General features: G+C 40.2%; 1 protein-coding gene across 8 annotated transcripts; it reads left to right on the top strand.

Annotated features, from left to right (window-relative positions):
* The first annotated feature begins 371 nt into the window (after positions 1-371).
* LOC128346190 (F-box/LRR-repeat protein 21-like) lies at positions 372-15635 on the top strand. 8 transcript variants are annotated; one of them, XM_053299189.1, is made up of 6 exons: positions 372-651; positions 1852-1944; positions 3877-4288; positions 6337-6459; positions 8736-8907; positions 11711-15635. In XM_053299189.1, the coding sequence occupies exons 3-6, from the start codon at positions 3917-3919 to the stop codon at positions 12352-12354; spliced, it is 1311 nt and encodes a 436-aa protein (XP_053155164.1). In that variant the 5' UTR covers positions 372-651; positions 1852-1944; positions 3877-3916; the 3' UTR covers positions 12355-15635. The 8 variants fall into 8 exon arrangements, with proteins under 8 accessions (XP_053155164.1, XP_053155165.1, XP_053155163.1 ...); XM_053299190.1 differs by having other exon boundaries at positions 1852-1960; XM_053299188.1 differs by having other exon boundaries at positions 373-651; positions 1852-1975.
* Positions 15636-18840: the final 3205 nt, after the last annotated feature.

Genomic DNA, 18840 nt, shown 5'->3' with positions numbered 1-18840 from the left:
AAAGAGGTTTCACATTCACAAACCATTTTCCCTTTGTGACAAACTGTTTTCATGGTGTGCAGAAAGAAGTTCCAGACAGAGAGAGACCCGGCACCCCATTCTGGATGAATTGCTTTTTGTTGTGTGTTTTTTGCCAAAGATTTCTGTAGAGTTCCAGATTCGAACCCTCACGTTCCCTGAATAATTGCGTTTGTATCAAAGCAGCGTAAAAGGATCCCTGGCTCAAGTCGCAGACGGCACACCACCCTACCCTCTCTTTTTTTAAAAAAACAACACATCCCTGCTAGCCACACCCAGAGCGCGCCCGACTATTTTTATAAATAGCACGAAGACACGTGGGTCGTTGAATCGCATCCTCGCGCGACATCCGGGCTTTGATTCGGTTGTTTTCCTTCCTCTTTGCTCCGCCTCTTTTGCGTCATCACAGGGGCACGCGGACAGGAGATGCCGGAACTGCGCTGCTTCTGAAGGGAGTGTTGTGGGGAGGGGGCGGAAGGTGTACGCAAGAAGCGGCCAGGAAGAAGCCCCGGTGAGACCCCTCTCAGACCTTCTCAAGTCGCTTCACGGCAGCGCGGGGGGGAAAAGAGAGACGGGAACGCCGTTGTTAGTGGCTGGGGAGGAGCGAAGCGAAAAGAAGAGTCCCGGTGGCTGGTGAGTCCCTTTGGCAGCCCTCCCGGTCGGTTTACGGCGGCGCGGGAAGGAGGCGAACTGGGGACTGGGCTCCCCTTGCTGGGGTGGGGGGAAGCGTCACCGAGTGGCGGCCTGGAAGGTTGTGGCGCCGTATTCCGCCCCTCGCTGCGCGGTCGTTGTCTCTTGCCTAGCCTTAATTCTGGGTCGCCTATGGCGACCAGTGAAGGCCAAGGTAATAAATAAAAGTTGGCTAACTAGTTTTCTAGTTACCAGGTGTAGCCTAGGCTGACGTCTAAATACTTTCTTTAACCTGGCCACTATGCAACTTGAAAATAATAGCATGCTGTTGGAAAGAAGACTGATATTCTGAGCTGCGGATATGAGCTGTGGTGACACATGAAGACAGCCACACTTACCTGTCTTTCCCAAATCTTGATAGTCGCAGGGCATACCTAAACACTGGTAGCTTTCATCCAGCAAAGTATACTCCTAAATTTGACCTTACTCTATATACTGAAGAGTAATGTTTTACACTACCCAGAGCCTCTGGATGGGGCGATTTAGAAATGAAATTAATTAATTAATTAAATGAGTGAAAGTGTGCAGCTAGAGGACAACTTAAATTAGATCTTGATAGTATTAAATACACTTATAAACATCGTTGATATGTTTTCTAAAAACTTTTAAAATATTTTAATGTAAATAGTATTTATTAAGCACTAGTATTAGGTGAATATTTCTATCCTGTGTCAAATCCTAAGTAGACTTCTGCCATGTCTACTTCTGTGCTTAATTTTTTGAAGAAGCTTATCGTTTTAGTTCTTGTAGGAAAGCCCCCCCCCTCCATCTTTTCAGTAATGATGGGAAAGACTGTAAAGAGTGTCATCTTGCACATAAAAGGATTTGGTGTTTGTAAACTGGGTCTTGCACAAGCAAGATAATCTTGAATTACTAAATTACTTGGTACCCAAAGAAGGCTCTTAACATGAACATTGTTCTTGTGGTGTGGGGGGGTGAGTGTGGTGTTTGTGTGGGATACTGGAGCTTAGATGGCTTAAACTTGATCAATGATGGAGCTGAGCAATATTTAGCTACAGGTGAAGAGATTTTGTAATCTAGGTGAAGATGTTGATAGTTGCATCCAGATAACTTTTGAAATGAAGAGCAAGCTGTACTAAAATATGACACTTCACATCACTGAGAATACTGGACTTTCTACAGGCAAGATGGACAGGGTTCTGAAGACCTGTGTTCTAAGAAGCAGTTACCTTCAGTGAAGAAGAATTCCAGAGGAGAAAAGACAATATTTCCGAAGTAATATCCCTCTGCAGTTAGTATCATTGTTGTAAGTAGTGGTATGAATTGCAAGGGCTTAGTTTTTGTGCATTAATATGTATGCAGTGTTGCAAACTTTGCTGGTCTTCATGTGTTCGATGATTCATACACTCGCTCGCTGTAACTATATTTTTAAAAAGTGATGTGCCAAGTCTTAAATAATTCATTCAGGTCAGATTGTGTAGTGTCTCATGCAGTCTCAAACAAGAGTTTAATGTATATAGGATTACACAATTTATTTGTATGTTAAAGATGCTTCCTTCATACAGTTCCAAAGTATGAAATGCAAGAATTTTGAAAAGGCTATAAGAAATTGCTTCTTCAATTTTGCCTCTAGAAATTTTAACGCTTTTTCAATTGCACCTTTTAATTTAGTTAGTATGTAATGCATTGCCCTTCTCACTTGTAATCCAAACATTTGAAGGGAGAGAGGAGCAGGATTATTCATGCTTTATCATTTCAGTATGAAGACTGAAAAGCCTACAGCTGTACACAGGAGGGCTTTCTTCCATGCAATTGAAAACCCTGCTTTTAGGATTCTTAATCACGTGGCGAAAGGTTTTCTATACGGTTGTATGAGCAGAGGCTTTTTCAGAGTTTATACTGAACATGTGGCAGTCAAATTCATGTGTTCCTGTTCCACTTCCCCCCCTGCCCCAGCACTTGGATGGTGTCTGAAAACGACTAAAGCAGCAATTGGAAATTGGGTGTAATCAATCTTTCTAAAACTGATGGGGCTTCTTGAAAAGGATTTGTAGTAACTGCTTGTGGCTTGTCATGTTGTTATCAAAGGTTCTTGTTGTTGTTGAAGGTTCATAATGTCAGATGTTTTTACATTAATAATGTTAGATTATATTTTTAGTTCTTTGTTTCAACACAAAATTGATTAAATCCATATCCTACTGAAACTAGTAGCAATTATTATTAGTTTGTTCCTTAGAGGTTGCTGCTTGTATGCAGTCGTAGTTTATATAAACTCAGTCACACATTTTCTTGGATATTTATTCATGGTGGGTTTGGGTTCTTAATCTGCCAGATCACTAATCATAGACTGACAGGATCAATGACATCTAAACATTTGCTTGACAAAACAGTGAAATAACTGTTGGAAGCACAATGGGGCTTGAATGCATGAAGGCACATCCATCAGTGGCCCAGCAGTGTGTTCTCTAAGTTATCTCCTAGTCTTAAACAGAGGTTAGTGCTGCTGCCAGAGCAGCAACTGGAGATGCCAAGAATCAAACTTTGAGCCTTGTACATGCAAAACATGTGAAGGATCCTCCTTCACTTTTGGTTGAATAAAATTAAAAGTAATTATCAAGAAATGTTGGCTCAGTTCACCAGCCAGGCAAAATATTTTACTTGTTGGATGATTCCTTGACCTACATACATACATATATAAAAACATATATATACATATTTTTATACCGCCCAAAACTTACGTTGATTCATTACTCATCAGGACTTTTTTCATTCATTGAGCATCATTTTTCACTTGTCACACACTAGTAGACTAGTGGATTGCCTGAGCCTTGACAATATACCTTTTGGGCAGAAGGCTATACATTTCCTTCCACCCTTGACAACATCTTGGTCTTAACAGTCCAAACCTTGGTGTACAACAATCAGTGAGAGGTTGCTTGCAGAACAGCTACTTAGATTGTGGTATATGTTAAGCAGCATAGCTGTTCCTTTTGGGAGAATGTGTGTGTAGTTTGTCTATATTGACATCTAACATTTCTACAACCTCTGTAAATGAATAACATATCAAGTCTTGTGTGTATAGTATACTCTACATAAAAATATTTTAGTTGTTTGCAGAGCAAATAAACATTTTGTAGTTGCCAGGTCTGCTCTGGAATTGTTTCATCTAACCTGTTGTATTCTCTTACTGTGCTTGAAAACTTGCAGACAGCTTTGCATCCCAGCCTGAAATCATCTTGCTCCCAAAATGAAGAGGATCAGGCAGTCTGTTAAAGCTGAAAATCCAGTTCTTCAAACACTACAGGAAGCCAAAAAACAGAAAACTGGATTCTACAGCTCAGTGTTTGACACATCTCAATTTTATACTTTAATGGACTGGGGAAGCCTTCCACACCATGTAGTCTTGCATATATTTCAGTTCCTGCCTCTTGTGGATCGTGCTCGTGCATCTTCAGTTTGCCGAAGATGGAATGAAGTGTTTCATATCCCTGATCTTTGGAGAAAATTTGAATTTGAGCTTAATCAACCTGCTACTTCATACTTGAAGTCGACTCACCCAGATCTTATCCAACAGATTATTAAGAGACATGCAGATCACTTGCAGTATGTCAGTTTCAAGGTAAAAAATTGTGATTTTGTTTCATGTGAATCTTTTTACTAGCTGTAAATATCTATATACTTATACAAGAGCTGGAAATGTGATGATCCTTTTGGATGGATAACTGGAGTGGCTATGAGTGATTGGAAGGTACCAGCAGACTTTGGGACACCTGCAGATCTCATTTTAAAAATCTGAAGAGAAAATAACTGAAGGGGGCCAGAGACCCCCTATATTGCCCCCATATAAGTAAATGGGACAGAATGTTAGTGAGCTCAGAGTACAATTAATGGGCAAGTGGGTGAATGGAGATGATGGAGTAGGGGTGGGAGGAGGGCTTGAACAAAAGAGCAGAATATTTCTCACCTTGAAGAACACTCCCCCAAGACAGTTAAACAACTTGTGCTTCTGAGAGGGAAAATGGTCCAAAACTCTCTAGCTTTCTCACTAGCCATTGCACACTTTGTGTTACTTAGGAGGGAGGAGATTGGCACATTTGAGCTCTTGGTGTTGGAGGTGACCCCCGCATAACATAATGACAACTATATGTGTAAACTGTTGAGTACACATTGCACACTGAATCTGTTAATCTGAACTATATGCATGCATGCACATGCACACATGCTCGTACAATAAACTTACATTCACCTTTAGATATGACCTATTCTTTTGCCCCTTTACAACCTTACAATCTCAGCAAAAATGGATGAAAACATTAGACTTGCTCCTCACCAGCTATTAACTCTTGAAACTTTAGGACTGTATGAAAAGTTGCTGGGAAAAGTAGTCCCCTCCACACAAAACTCAGCAGAAAAAATAAAATGTGCATAGTAAGACACAAGTTAGGACAGAGACTCTTGTTCATTTACCATGCTTACCGATTCACTCCTTGGTCTCCATCACGGTTTTTAGAAAGCATGTGAAATCATGACTTTTAACCCAGGCTTTTATGTGATTGTCTCTACTGCTGCTTCTTTGTATGTATTTATGGTTATCTTATGCTTGTGTATTAAATCTTTAGTCAGATCTATGTTTTTATATTTTAGCTTAATATTTTAATGGTGTGATCTTTATAGTCTTAATTTTTGTGTGAACTGCCTTGGGATTATGTTAATGAAAGGCAATATACAAATTTAGCAATAAATAAATAAACTACAGACTCGGGTAACACGTCCACATTGGGGATATACAGCAACATTTTGTTGCAGGACCATATTTGTACATATTCTAGAATATGCTTTCATAAAAACTGTTTTTCCCTAGAATACAAACATCATTAGGGTGGTAATATGTCCAAGCCCTAGATTCAGTCTTCTGTTCTCTTAAAAGGGTTGATTTGAATCACTCTTCAAATGCATCTTTTACATTTTCAAAAATTCCAGTGTATATATATTAACCACTGCTAGAATAATTTAACACTGAAGTCTCTTTAAAGATATATATGATAAGTTGCTGTTTAGTCTAAATTTTGGTAATTTTAGTCTGTTTGCCCCTTAAAACAACATACTGTAGTTTGGGGTTGTTTTTTTAGAGTATACTGGCTGTGATAATGAGGAAAAGTAGACACAGCCTGCCTGTCCCATTAACCTGTTCCTTTTTACACAACTACCCTGTGATCATTTTTACCCACTAACAATAGGTTTGGAGTGAAAAATGGTTGTTTGCAGTTCTTTTCTAATTCGTCGCTGTAGAATTTCAAGCCATGCTAGTGCACATGAAATTGTACATGAAATCCCACCTACATCATGTGGACTTAATTGCTCAGATACATTGGGGCAAGATAGACTGTCTTTCTTACACTCACTGAGAGGCATTATTAGAATCTTTAATGATGCTATAGCCCAGAATTTGGTGGTTGTGCATATCTGCCCAAATTGCTTTCTTTTTTTGCTTTTTGCTTTTTTATAACTGCTTTCTAATAAAGACTATATAGTATAGAACTACAATGAAGCAGAGAGAGAACTGCTGGGTATATTGTATGGGTGCTAGCTAGAGCCTCCAGCTTTCATAATGAGTATAATTAAACAGGCTGATAACTTGCAGTAAAATATTGCATGTTTATCCTTCAGGTTGACAGTAGTACAGAGTCTGCCGAAGCAGCATGTGACATCCTTTCTCAACTGGTAAACTGTTCTATCAAGACACTTGGCTTAATTTCAACAGCAAAGCCAAGTTTCATGAACGTTTCCAAGGTAATATTTGAATTTCTTGTTATATATGGATCTTGTGCATCACCTAAAAGTCTGTCCATTAAGCTTCTGATCTTCATAGAACTTCATAGTTTCAGTGTATTTGGAATAATGTAAGGTTTCTAATTGCAATGTATATAGTGTGTGTGGTACAATGTGCTATTGGAACTCTAGTAGTGCCCAGTTTTTGTCTGGCATATTAAGTGAATAAAATAGGAATGCATTTCAAGTTTTATTTAAAATAGTTGACTGATAAAAGCCTAATCTGTGGGCTGTTTGTGACTGGCAGTACTCTAATGCTCAGCCAGTGAGCTGGAGCAGGATCAGTTTCATAGTGATCTGTCTGTGCAGTGGTTTTGGAGAATGTTTCAGATTTTCTTTGAAAAGGCACTTGAATCTACATGCTTTCATGAAAAACAGTGATACTGAAATCACTGGCTTATAGCAGACCTTGATATTCATGGGGTCCGTGGTTGTAAGACCCAAGTTCAAATCCCCATTCAGCCATGATACTAGCTGGGTGACTCTGGGCCAGTCACTTCTCTCTCAGCCTAACCTACTTCACAGGGTTGTTGTGAGGAGAAACTCAAGTATGTAGTACACCGCTCTGGGCTCCTTGGAGGAAGAGTGGGATATAAATGTAAAAAATAAAAATAAAAAATAAAAATATGGAAACCATGAATATTGAGGCTTTGTTTCAATGGAGAATTGAGGGTTAAGTTCCCGGTCACCAGGAAAATGGGGGAAAATACTGCTTTTCAGCCAGATTTGGGGGAGAAACGTGGGGGAAGCTCCTTTGCTGCTCCCCCTTGTGTAGCGCTGTGCTCCCTGGAATGCCCCCAAATCAGCTGAAAATTGCCAGGTTTTTGTTTAAATGGGAGCCATTTTGTGGCTGCTAGAAGCAAAATAGCAGCCAGAAATGATCTCCACGGTCATTTCTGGCCATCTCCAACCCGTGTATACACAAGGTCAACATGCCCCCCTATGCGTATACGCCGAGGTCGAATGTCTTTTACCTGACTGTGGACACACGAATCTGTGCATAATGAATCCACCGATAGCTAGGTTTCCCTGTATTGGCATTCACTACTTATTATCTCTTGCAGAACCATTAAACATTACATTTTGTGGTCCATAACATGGATGGCCCCAGTGTAGGGAACACAGTGACTGCAATGGTTTAAATTTTGAGTTCAAGTGAAATACTCTGAAAGGCCACCTGTAGCCCATAGGCAAGAGAAGAGTGAAATGAAAGGGAAATATTGATTTTGTGGATTGCTGTGTTAGAGGTTGTGACTGAGTTACTTCTTAAAATATTTTGGTGGCCTTTGTTTTAAGTACAATTGCATACCAGATAACATACAAAGTTTATGGTTTTGTGATTGAAGCCCAACTGAAATGGCCTGTTAATGGTGTGCCTACTGCAGAAAACTTGTTTGGTGATGGCACTAGGGACAAATGTTGGTTCAGTTCACCAGCCAGACAAAATATTTTATTCATCAGCTGTTCCAGTTGTAGGGGAGTAACAGCAGGATAGAGGGCATGCCCTCAGCTCCTGCCTGTAGGCTTCCAGTGGCATCTGGTGGGCCATTGTGTGAAACAGGATGCTGGACTAGATGGGCCTTGGGCCTGATCCAGCAGGGCTGTTCTTATGTTCCTCTAGCGATGTTTGTACATTACTTGTCAGGATTTTTTTTCCCAGTTGTCAGGCATTTTTCACTCATGGACAAGTAGACTAGTGGATTTCCTGAGCCATGGGGGATACCATATGACTGCAACAATACTTACGGGTTTTTTGTGGGTCTGTTGTACCATGTGTGAAGCAACCATGCCAGCACCTGGTCCCAACAGATCAATCTGGAAATGGGATTTAAACACTCTCATCCATATGTGGAGCTTTTACATGGATGTGGCATTTTTCTGCCACATCCATGTAGTTGCACCACTAATACCTGGCCTTCACTTGCACTTCATCTTGATCTGAGATGTTGCTTAGCTGAATACCTAGGTATTCTGTTTGTGCTATTGCATGGTTTCAAGTATCCATTTAATAGTAACTTATTGTGCCACTATTTGCTTATACTCTAAGTATATGCTCTAAAATAGGCTGTCTTTCTCAAACATAAATGTATAAAAGTTCATGCTTAGTTTGTCCTGAGATAAATGTTCTGTGCTGCTTTAGGCATGGATCATTATGGATAAGTTAGATTATATATTAAACTAATCGTGCAATGGATATATATCTGCCTGCTGAATGTTTTCCTTGTTTGCCCAAATAGGCTCACTTTGTATCAGCACTGACAGTAGTATTTGTCAATTCAAAGTCATTATCTTCCATAAAGATTGAAGACACACCAGTGGATGATCCATCCTTGAAGGTTCTTGTTGCTAACAATAGTGATACTTTAAAATTGCTTAAAATGAGCAGCTGTCCTCACGTGTCCCCTGCTGGTAAGTAGTAAAGTGAAAGTGTAAAATAAGTCATAGTTGAACTGCTTCTATTAACATTTTTTCACTTAAATTGTACTCACTTTAGAACTATCTTTGCAAATGGATTGGAATACTTTTACAGTTCTGTGAAATGCTTCTGTTAGGGTAGACAGGGATTTTTAAAAAGGAAGATGCAAGGTTGTGTTATAGCAGAATATTAGTCTGTTTCTTGTGTGGCCTGGAATGCTCTTAGGGGTCTGGTTTTGTTTGTCTTAAATTGCAAATTAAGACAAGTGTTTGGCTATGTAAAAACATCCTTCAAGAAGCCCAAAGCTACTGTAGGCTGCTGCATTGGTACAGCTACTGGTGGGCTCGTGCTTCAGCATGTTGGCTCTTTCAAGGGCATTGTGTTCCCTGTCGCAGTGTACTTACATTTGTGTGGCATGTGGGTGTGGGGATGCAGCAGCAGTACTCCATAGATGGTATCTCAGTAGTCATTTACTTGAAGAACTGCATCACAGCCCTGAATGCCATTTAGCTTCAGTGATGTTTCTGGCAAAAACAGGATGGATCAGACCCAGTTACTAAGAATTAGGTGGTACTTGAGCTGCTGTGGTGCAAACTACACCACACAACTGACATCTTCTGTAGGCCCAGACTTTATTGGGAATTGGAAATATTTCCTTATTTTAAAAAAATCCTGTCTTGTTAAATTTCTTTTGGGTTACACTTCAGTCACTTGATTTTTTGCAAACATGCTAGGAATTGAAACACAATTGTTTTTGTCAATGTACTGAAACAAAGTTGTTCACGCAAAGGATCATTCCTACCTTCCCCCACACGACTGCCACTTCCTAGCCATGTTGCTCATGTGAGCCCACATGATCACTGCTGCAGTGAGACAGTCAGAGGCCATGGAAGTGAAGCCCGGCCTCCAGGAATCCCACAATGCACCACAGGAACAGCACAGTGCATTGTGGAAACTCCTGAGGCCAGATTGCTCCTTCTCTAACCACGGTCAGCCCAGTTGCTCATATGATTGAGTGGTAAGGTAGGACAGAATGCATATGCCAGGCCCCTCGGCTTTGGAACGCCCTCCCTGAAGAGCTTCACCATGCTCCCTCCCTCAGTGTTTAAAAAAACCCCACCTTAAAACACACCTTTTAAAGGAGGCTTTTTAATATCATTATTATTTTGTTATATCTGGTGGGTTCTTTAGCTTTTATAATTTTCAGTTTTAATTTGAACCGAATAATTGTTTTTAATCTGACTTTAAAATAATAATAATAATTTTATTACTTCTATCAGTCTCTTATTGTTGTAAGCCGCCCCAAGCAGTATTGCACTTGAGGGGCGGGGTATAAATATTTAAAATAAATAAAAATATGCCCACCTTCCTTACTTTTAGCCCAGGTTTTAACAAAACCAAAAAAAAAAAAAACCAGCCAGGCTACCCTGAGAACTGATCCCGGGGATTCTCATGAACAGGTCCACCCAGGTAGGGCTGCACTAGCCCAGGTAGACTTAGTTGTGTGAATGACCTCACTGGGTAGCATCCTGAGAAGCACTCAGTATTCCCTATCCTCCTGTAGCCTACTGAATCCCCTTGAACAGCCATTCCTGAGAGTCAGTGGACCCCCTGAAACAGTGTGGGATGTTGCTACAGGGGGAGCGGAGAATTTCTGGAACCCAGGCAAAGGCACTAACTGTGCCCAGGAATTTTCCCCCATTCCTGCCACCACCTGCACCCAATCCTGTTCTTCCAATGATTCCATGATGTTCAGGAACAGCTTTTGTGGGGGATGAGGGTGCTTGGGCAAGGGTTGCTGGGAGAATGGCTAGAGCTGCTTTTCAGGATACTGTCTGTCTTTTTTTATATGGTTAGGGCTTTGAGGCGGTAAAAATAGAACCTGTGCAAATGTCTGTCTAAAAATGTGCTAACTATTTTGCATAAAAGCATCAGAATTACAAGTAAGATGTATTTTAAAATTAAAGGCTTGGAACTTAATTTTTCCTGTGAATGGAACAGAATATTCCTTCACACACATACCCCACACACTCCCAAAACTATTCATAAGAGAAGGGCTATGGCTCCAGAACAAGATGGTATGTAGTGTAGGGGGCTCGAGCAAAAGTAGGGATTGTTGGATATCACTGTTCCTTGCACAAGCAGAAATGATTCTTGCTCATGCAAGAACACTTTAGGATCCAAACCAAGTTATCCTTCTAAATAAGCATTTAAATCATCTTCTGTAACTAGTGCCCAGTTCAGACACTATGCTGTACAAGTGTACAGATCTTTGTACATTTGTACACGTTTGTGTGAATGACTGTACTTGTTTGTTTTTAAAGTGAACCTGTACACTCATACATGAATTTGTGTGAATGACTGTACCTGTGTTCATTTTAAAAGTGAACCTGAGTACAGGTCCTGCAAATGCATGGTACAGATAGTGTACTTCTGTACCTGCATTCAGCACAATATATGAATGACTGTACCTGTGTACATGGTACGGATGTAGAACATAACTTGTGAATGGGCCTTGGATCATCCCAAAAAAGGTTTTCATAACCTATCTTAAACATCACTTTAGAATGATGACTAAAATGTCAGCTAAACAATATACAGTACTTCCTAGCTTGTATAAGTAGGTGATGCATTCTGTTCATAACGGATAATACAAGGCAAGCTACACTCTAGGTTCATTGCAGTCTAGGTGCCTAAGTACTTGATGTTGGTATCTTTTCAGCATTAATGAGAAAAACTTTAAATATACATTATATCCTCATTTGTATTGACTTGCTGCTTTTTCACTATTCCTAGGAATTCTCTGTGTTGCTGACCAGTGTCATGGCCTTAGGGAGCTTGCTCTTAATTACTACCTATTAAGTGATGAACTGCTGTTGGCTCTTTCAAGTGAGAAACATGTTAATCTTGAACATCTCCGTATAGATGTTGTGAGTGAGAATCCTGGACAGATTGAATTTCACACTATCAAAAAACAAAGCTGGGACGCACTAATTAAACACTCCCCCAAAGTCAATATTGTGATGTACTTCTTCCTATATGAAGAAGAATTTGATGCATTCTTCAGGGAGGAAACTCCGGTAACACATCTTTATTTTGGCCGTGCAGTAAGCAAATCAATGCTTGGCCGTATTGGAATGAACTGCCCAAGGCTCATTGAATTGGTGGTCTGTGCTAATGGCCTTCAACCTTTAGATGATGAACTCATTCGCATTGCTGAACGCTGTAAGAATCTAACTGCCATGGGACTTGGTGAATGTGAAGTTACCTGCCGAGGCTTCATTGAGTTCGTAAAGATGTGTGGAGGCAGGCTTACCCAGCTATCTATTATGGAAGAAGTGCTTATTCCAGACAACGACTACAATCTGGATCAGATTCATTCTGAAGTTTCAAAACACCTTGGAAGAATGTGGTTCCCTGATATGATGCCAACGTGGTAAAACAGTCCATAGGACAACAGACCAAAATGGTCAGAACTGGCTGTGCAGGATGTTGCTTTCTATGCAAATAAGGAATCGTACATATATACAACACTGAATTATTTTCCTCTTTAATTGCATAGTGGCAGTGCTGTGCCACATTTTTAAAAAATGGAATGGTGTATACTGAACAGTGTACAAACTGAAAGTATGTTTATTAGGTAATAAGTGCTTAGTTTATTCTCCAGTTAATAGGAGCATTTTTAACTGATTTGTGTTTAATTGTTAAGCACTTGGTTTAGTACAAGGTACTACAGTACTAGTATTTCTGGTGTGGCTAAACAGTTTGGCCTTCTTGGTAAACTTTGACTAATGGGTGTCTGGAACTTGCTGTTTGTCCAGTTCTTTATTAATAATAACTTTTAAAAGCAGTGATCATGTACAAACTTGTAAGCAGCTTATAGTGTGACATATATGTATTAGTATTTTGGCAAGTTAGGCTACAACAGGAGAACTTTGTAAATGCATTATTTATCACTGACATGCTCTAGCAAGTTCTTAAGGTATTCTGTGGAAACTTGTACATAAAACATAATGTCTATTATATAAACTAGAGTTTATGGTAATTCCATTTATGGGTGGACAGTGGTGCTGCAGTTATCAGCTGTAGTGAACATAGTCAGGACAATCGATGAACTAAGCCCATCATCCACCTATGGATGATAGAGCAAATGTTATGTTGCGCCAGCTACTGTCGGTAACTTGAGCTGTAAGCAGAGCTTGCAGCATAAAAACAGCAGGCTTTCTTTCTTCAAGCTTTTTCCAGTCCGACCTTTGTTACTTTGGTAACCACTGCTGCTATTCTGCACCCACCTTCCACAACCCCGCCCTTCCAAAATCTCTGTAGAGCATTCCTGTTTATGTACAAGGCTTGGGTATATACATAAAAATCAGAAGTGCGGGAGGATGTAACATTCTGCTCCATCTGATGTTGTACTTCTTATTAGATGTCATGTCTCTCCAGGGTTTCTGAGTCTTCTGATAAGAGACTGACCTCACTAAATGCATAAGAGTCTGTAGAGGCTGCTTTCTTTTTGGTAAAATTGCCTCTAGTTATTCCCTCTAACAAATCTGTGTTTTCCAAGTGTTTAAGCAGCAAATTATATCTGCTGGAAAACAGCAATTCTCTCTCCAGCTAGTGCAACAAACAGTCTTTCTAATAGTGGTTCATAATTTGGTTGTGTAACTGTTGCAGGCAGATAATGACTGTGGTCTCATTTCTCAGTTCAAATTTTGAAATTGGCTTTTAAAGGTGTGGGAGCTTGATTTTAGTTTTAAAAAGCAAGTGCTTCCTTGCAGTATCATTCTTTTCCCTTTTACCTCTCAGCACAGGAGTATGCATCTCCCGCAACTGTGTTCTTTAAAAAGTCTGATATACTTTGGCCTCTCAGCACAGCTGTTATACTCTATATATTTGTAGAAGTATGGTTGCAGGGCCAGAGCTACCATGAGTGCAGTGCAGCCCACTGCGCCTGCCAGCTCCATGGCAGAAACCCTTTTTTAGAAAGTGGAGTAATAGAAGAAAGCCCTCTTCTAGCAGGAAGTTTAACAAGTTGTCTACATATGCTATAAAGCTATTTCAGTTTCTGCCTGCTCTTGGGCAAGTACCGACTGAAATGAGTTGTGTGAGGCCAGTTTATAAATTCAGTAAAACCAGGCAATAAAGTCATCTTGGATTATACCTCTTGAGGCTGGAGCTGGTAATTTGTATGTTTTAATGCTGCTCCATGAAAAGTACTTCTGCATGTTGAAAACTAGCATGTCTAGGGAAAGGGTTTAGTCTGTGTTCGCCACTGGGCATGCTGTTTTTCTATGTGGAGGTAATTGGCTTTCAGGGTAGAGCTCAAACTCTTCTCCCCCTGCCCTCCCCAGTAGTGTTCCTTGATTTCAGTGAATATATGAGTAAGTCCAGAAATTCAAACGGACATGGCTCCAGAATGCAGTATATCAATCTTTCCTCTCCATCTTTTGCTGTGGATCTGTTTAAGAAATAAGCAGATGGCAAACCTTATATTGTTGGTCTTATTCAAGAATGTGTGGTGTTTGGGAAGGGCAGTGCTTTTGACGAACTGTTATTTTTGGCCTGCAGATGAGCTTCCTGATAGAGCAGGTACATTCTTCCAGCTAAACCTATGCTACATGTCCCCAGAAAGCAGTATTGTATGTGGCAGGTTGATCCTATAAATTGGAGCATGGGTCATGTTCTAGATCAGAGATAGCAAGACATATATGTTTGCTTATTTGGGACTTAAGCTCCATTCAATTTGGTGAGACATAGTCAGACTAAACATACATGGAATATGACCTACATGACTAGGAGTCAGGCTGACAGCTGGGATTCTAGCCTGCTGGCTTAGTTTTATGAATATTCTCTACACTTCGCTTTAAGCATAAAACTCAACTGTGAACCTCTAGCATTGATGGGAACCAGTTCTCATTTACATTGAGCAGAATTCTAGCTGGATGTTCCATCGGTGAGCAAGCAAGGATCAACAGCTTAAATGGGAGTTTGAAAGTATTAAATGATCCATTAACACACACAAATGATCCACTAGCAAAAAAGAGAGGGAGAAGGCAAGCCTATTCTTCATTTAGGGCAGGATTTTAGTACAGATCTTGTTTCAGGGTTTTGTTTGTGATCAGTTCATATGCACATGTGTAGTTCAGTTTTAGATCTTAGAAAAACAAATTGGAGATGGCAAAAATCCTACAATAAATGAGCCAATTCTCTTAGTTTAGAATAAGCTATGCAGTCTAAAGAACAGTACTGATCTCATTGCTGCAAATTGCAGGGATGTTTTTAAAACTTTAAAAATTGATTTAGTGAGGTATAGTTTGAAAACCAGCTGAAGCTTGGGAAATAGGACTTTCCGTAGTAGGAGGCACAGCTTTGTCCAGAGTCTTGATGCTGGTGAGTAAATCACATATAACAGCAACTGTCTCTATTTGGTTGCCACAGTGAAGGCAAGGACTTGTTCTTAAATAAAACAACAAACACGCACATACTTTAGCAGTTCTCCAAAATTCTTATTGAAGCCATCTGTATATAATTATTTGAATTGGAAAGTTAAAACAGATCAAACTTTGGGGATGTTTAAAACAAAACCCAACCAGAACTATCGCTGTGATAATCCCTACTTTTCTACTGCCCAGTTGTGTTTTGACAGAAGCATAATATTGTGAATAAGATTTACTTCAAAACTTGATGTACAGTATAAAAATAAAGAACATGGAGATGAGAATTATTCTAGTCTGGCTTATTAATTGAAATGCATATTAAAGAATCTGCTTTCTATGCATGTTGACCACATACAGAGTGCCGAGAAACTACATTTTGAAATGTAATTGATTTTAAACCTTGGGAAAGAATGGATAATTTTTAAATATCTGTCTTAAGTCATCTTAGGAAGCTTTAGATTTGCTACATAAAAACTGCTTTTCTAACGAGTAGACATTTTTAGCTTTCTTTTCAGCAGGCTTATGAGATCACCCTGCATATTGTGTGTGTCTGTGTCAGTCCATCAGTCTAAACAACTTCACAGTGCCTGGACCAATATGAACCAAATTGGATACAGTTGTATGGACACATCAAGGGCATAGTTTGTGAAGATGTCATCCACCCTGATTCAAGATGGTGGATGCATAAACATTTGAGGTGCAATTGGGCTAACTTGTGAACTGCCTAACCGATTTAAACCAAATTTGGTACAGTTGTAATGAGTGATACACAGGGACATCTGAATGGCATGGTTTGTGATACTATTTCACACAATGCATAATCAACTTGTGGAATTCTCTGCCACAAGATGTGGTGACAGCCAAGAACCTGGATGGCTTTAAGAGGGGTGAATAACTTCATGGAGGAGAGGTCTATCATCTGCTACTAGTTGGAGGGCTATAGGCCAGCCTCAAAGGCAGAATGCCTCTGAGTACCAGTTGCAGGGGAGTAACAGCAGAAGAGAGGGCATGCCCTCTGCTCCTGCCTGTAGGCTTCCAGTGACATCTGGTGGGCCACTGTATGAAACAGGATGCTGGACTAGGTGAGCCTTGGGCCTGATCCAGCAAGGCTGTTCTTATGTTCATATGTCATCCACCACAATTCAAGATGGCGGACACATAAACAGTTGAGGTGCAATTGGGTCAACTTGTCAACTGTCCAATTTGAACCAAATTTACTACAGGTGTAGGGACACAGAGATGACTCAAGGGTGAAGTTTGTTTTTTAAGTAGATTTTTTAAATTAAGGAATGAATAAAGGAAAGCTACATAAAAAATTTCCAAAATACAAGAGATATCTAACATTATAAATTATTATCAACATTTGAAAAAGGAGAAAAACAGCAACCTCTTCCCTCACTTATCACCACACATAATTTGGTAACTAAATAAAGAAGCAACCTTACATTTCATAAGTACAGATAAAAGTGAGAGAGAGCCTTTTCTATTTAAAAAAAAAGCCTAGTTAACAAGAGAAAGGTAAAAGTAAGACCTGTATATTTATATTTAAAAGAGCTTTAAAAATAATAAAATGTAAGTATACATAAACAAAAACAATATTCTTATAAGAAATATAAAGAATATCAAACACTGGTTTAGCTATAAAACCTTATCTTCACTGTTTACCTTATGTACCAAAAACATCATAAATCAAATCCAGACATTGGGAACAAATGGTGACCTTGTTGAATGTTGTAGTAAGGGTGAAGTTTGTAATGCTGTCCTCCATCCTGAGGAGAGGAGAGCTGGTCTTGTGGTAGCATGCATAACTTGTCCTTAGCTACGCAGGGTCCGCTCTGGTTGCATATGAAAGGGAAATTAGAAGTGTGAGCACTGTAAGATAGTCCCCTAGGGATTAGGGATGTGCGAACCGGTTGAAGTGCGAACCGGTTCGAATTTGAATCAGACCAGCCATCAGGTTCGAGCTGCAGGATCAAATTTGAACCAAATGGGGTGGTTTGATTCGAACCAGTTCAAACTGGTACAAACCTCCAAAAGTGGGTGGGGTGGTAGCTGGCATGCATGGGTATCTACCACCCAAACCCCAAAGCAATCGGACATTCGCATGATTTTTTATGAATTTTTGAAATTTATTTTTATTTTTTTCTCATAGGGTATAATGGGACTCGAACCCGCCCATTATTCCCTATTGTGGAGCACCCATGGGTGCCAACAACCACCCAAACCCCAAAGCAATCAGACACTCCTACGATTTTTTTATGAATATTTGAAATATTTTTAATTTTTCTCATAGGGTATAATGGGACCCAAACCAGCCCATTATCCCCTATTGTGGAGCACCTAGGGGCACAAAAGTGGGGTGGGTGGTAGGCACTCAGGGGTGCCTACCACCCAAAAAACCCCAAGGCAATTGGACACTCCTCCGATTATTGGGGAATTTTAAAGTTATTTTTGAATTCCTCATAGCGAATGAGGATTACAGCAAATTTATAGCTTCACGTCGGGGGGAAAGGGGTGTCATAGAGCACAGTGTGGTGGGTGGTAGTTCCCAAGGTGGTCAAGGAAGCTATCAGAATTTTTTGAAAGGAATTGGGCAAAAGGCTGATTTTTAAGGGATTTTTGAAGTTTACACAACTTTAAGGTTTTTCTCCATAAAGAAGCATGGAGGTGTCAGCAAATGTATAGCTTCATGTTGGAGGCAAAGGGGTGGCCTAGAGCAGCGTGTGGTGGGTAGTAGTGCCCAAGGGGGGCAAGGAAGCTATCAGAATTATTTGAAAGGAACTGGGCAAAGGGCTGGTTTTTAAGTGATTTTTGAAGTTTATGTGTCTTTAAGACTAGCAGATGAGAGTGGATTCATGGTTTGTCATTGAAAATCTAATATTCTACCAAAGAATCTACACTCAGAACACCTCAGAAAGAACAAAACCCAGTACCCCATGGGATAGCAACCAATGGGGGTGGTTGGGACCCTCTGTGCACTAGGCCACCACTAACTCTGGGCCACCCCAGCTCCCCACAAGTGGCTTTAAGGTTTTTCTCCACAGGGAAGAATGGAGGTTTCAGCAGCCCCATAACTGCATTTGGGGGGTGCTTGGGTGGCCCAGAGTGAGGGTGCCAACTGGGTTTTGTTGTTTCTGAGGTTTTCTGAGAGTAGATTCTTTGGAAGCATATAAGATTTTCAATGACAAACCATGAATCCACTCTCATTGCTAACCTTAAAGCTGCGAAAACTTCAAAAATCACTTAAATATCAGCCTTTTGCCCAATTCCTTTCAAATAATTCTGATAGCTTCCTTGACCACCTTGGGAACTACCACACTCCACTCGTATGAGTGTCTGATTGCTTTGGGGTTTGGGTGGCAGGTACCCCTGGGTGCCAGCTACCACCCTACCCATTTTTTGATATCTGAACTGGTTCAAAATGGTTCGAATTTGAACCTAACCCGGGGAAGATTCGAGCAGAACCACTCCCTCCTGGTTCGAGCCTGG

This window comes from Hemicordylus capensis, chromosome 2 (genome assembly GCF_027244095.1).
Source record: "Hemicordylus capensis ecotype Gifberg chromosome 2, rHemCap1.1.pri, whole genome shotgun sequence".
NCBI lineage: Eukaryota > Metazoa > Chordata > Lepidosauria > Squamata > Cordylidae > Hemicordylus > Hemicordylus capensis.
The sequence above is the reverse complement of the archived record's forward strand: the minus strand, read 5'-3'. Positions and strand labels throughout refer to the sequence as shown.

What these genes read in the sequence shown, in the direction of transcription:
- LOC128346190 (XM_053299189.1), top strand. Translation starts at nt 3,917, where the DNA reads ATGAAGAGGATCAGGCAGTCTGTTAAAGCTGAAAATCCAGTTCTTCAA. An exon ending in TGCAGTATGTCAGTTTCAAG is followed by an intron (nt 4,289 to 6,336) that starts GTAAAAAATTGT and finishes TTTATCCTTCAG; the next exon opens with GTTGACAGTAGTACAGAGTC. An exon ending in GTTTCATGAACGTTTCCAAG is followed by an intron (nt 6,460 to 8,735) that starts GTAATATTTGAA and finishes TTGCCCAAATAG; the next exon opens with GCTCACTTTGTATCAGCACT.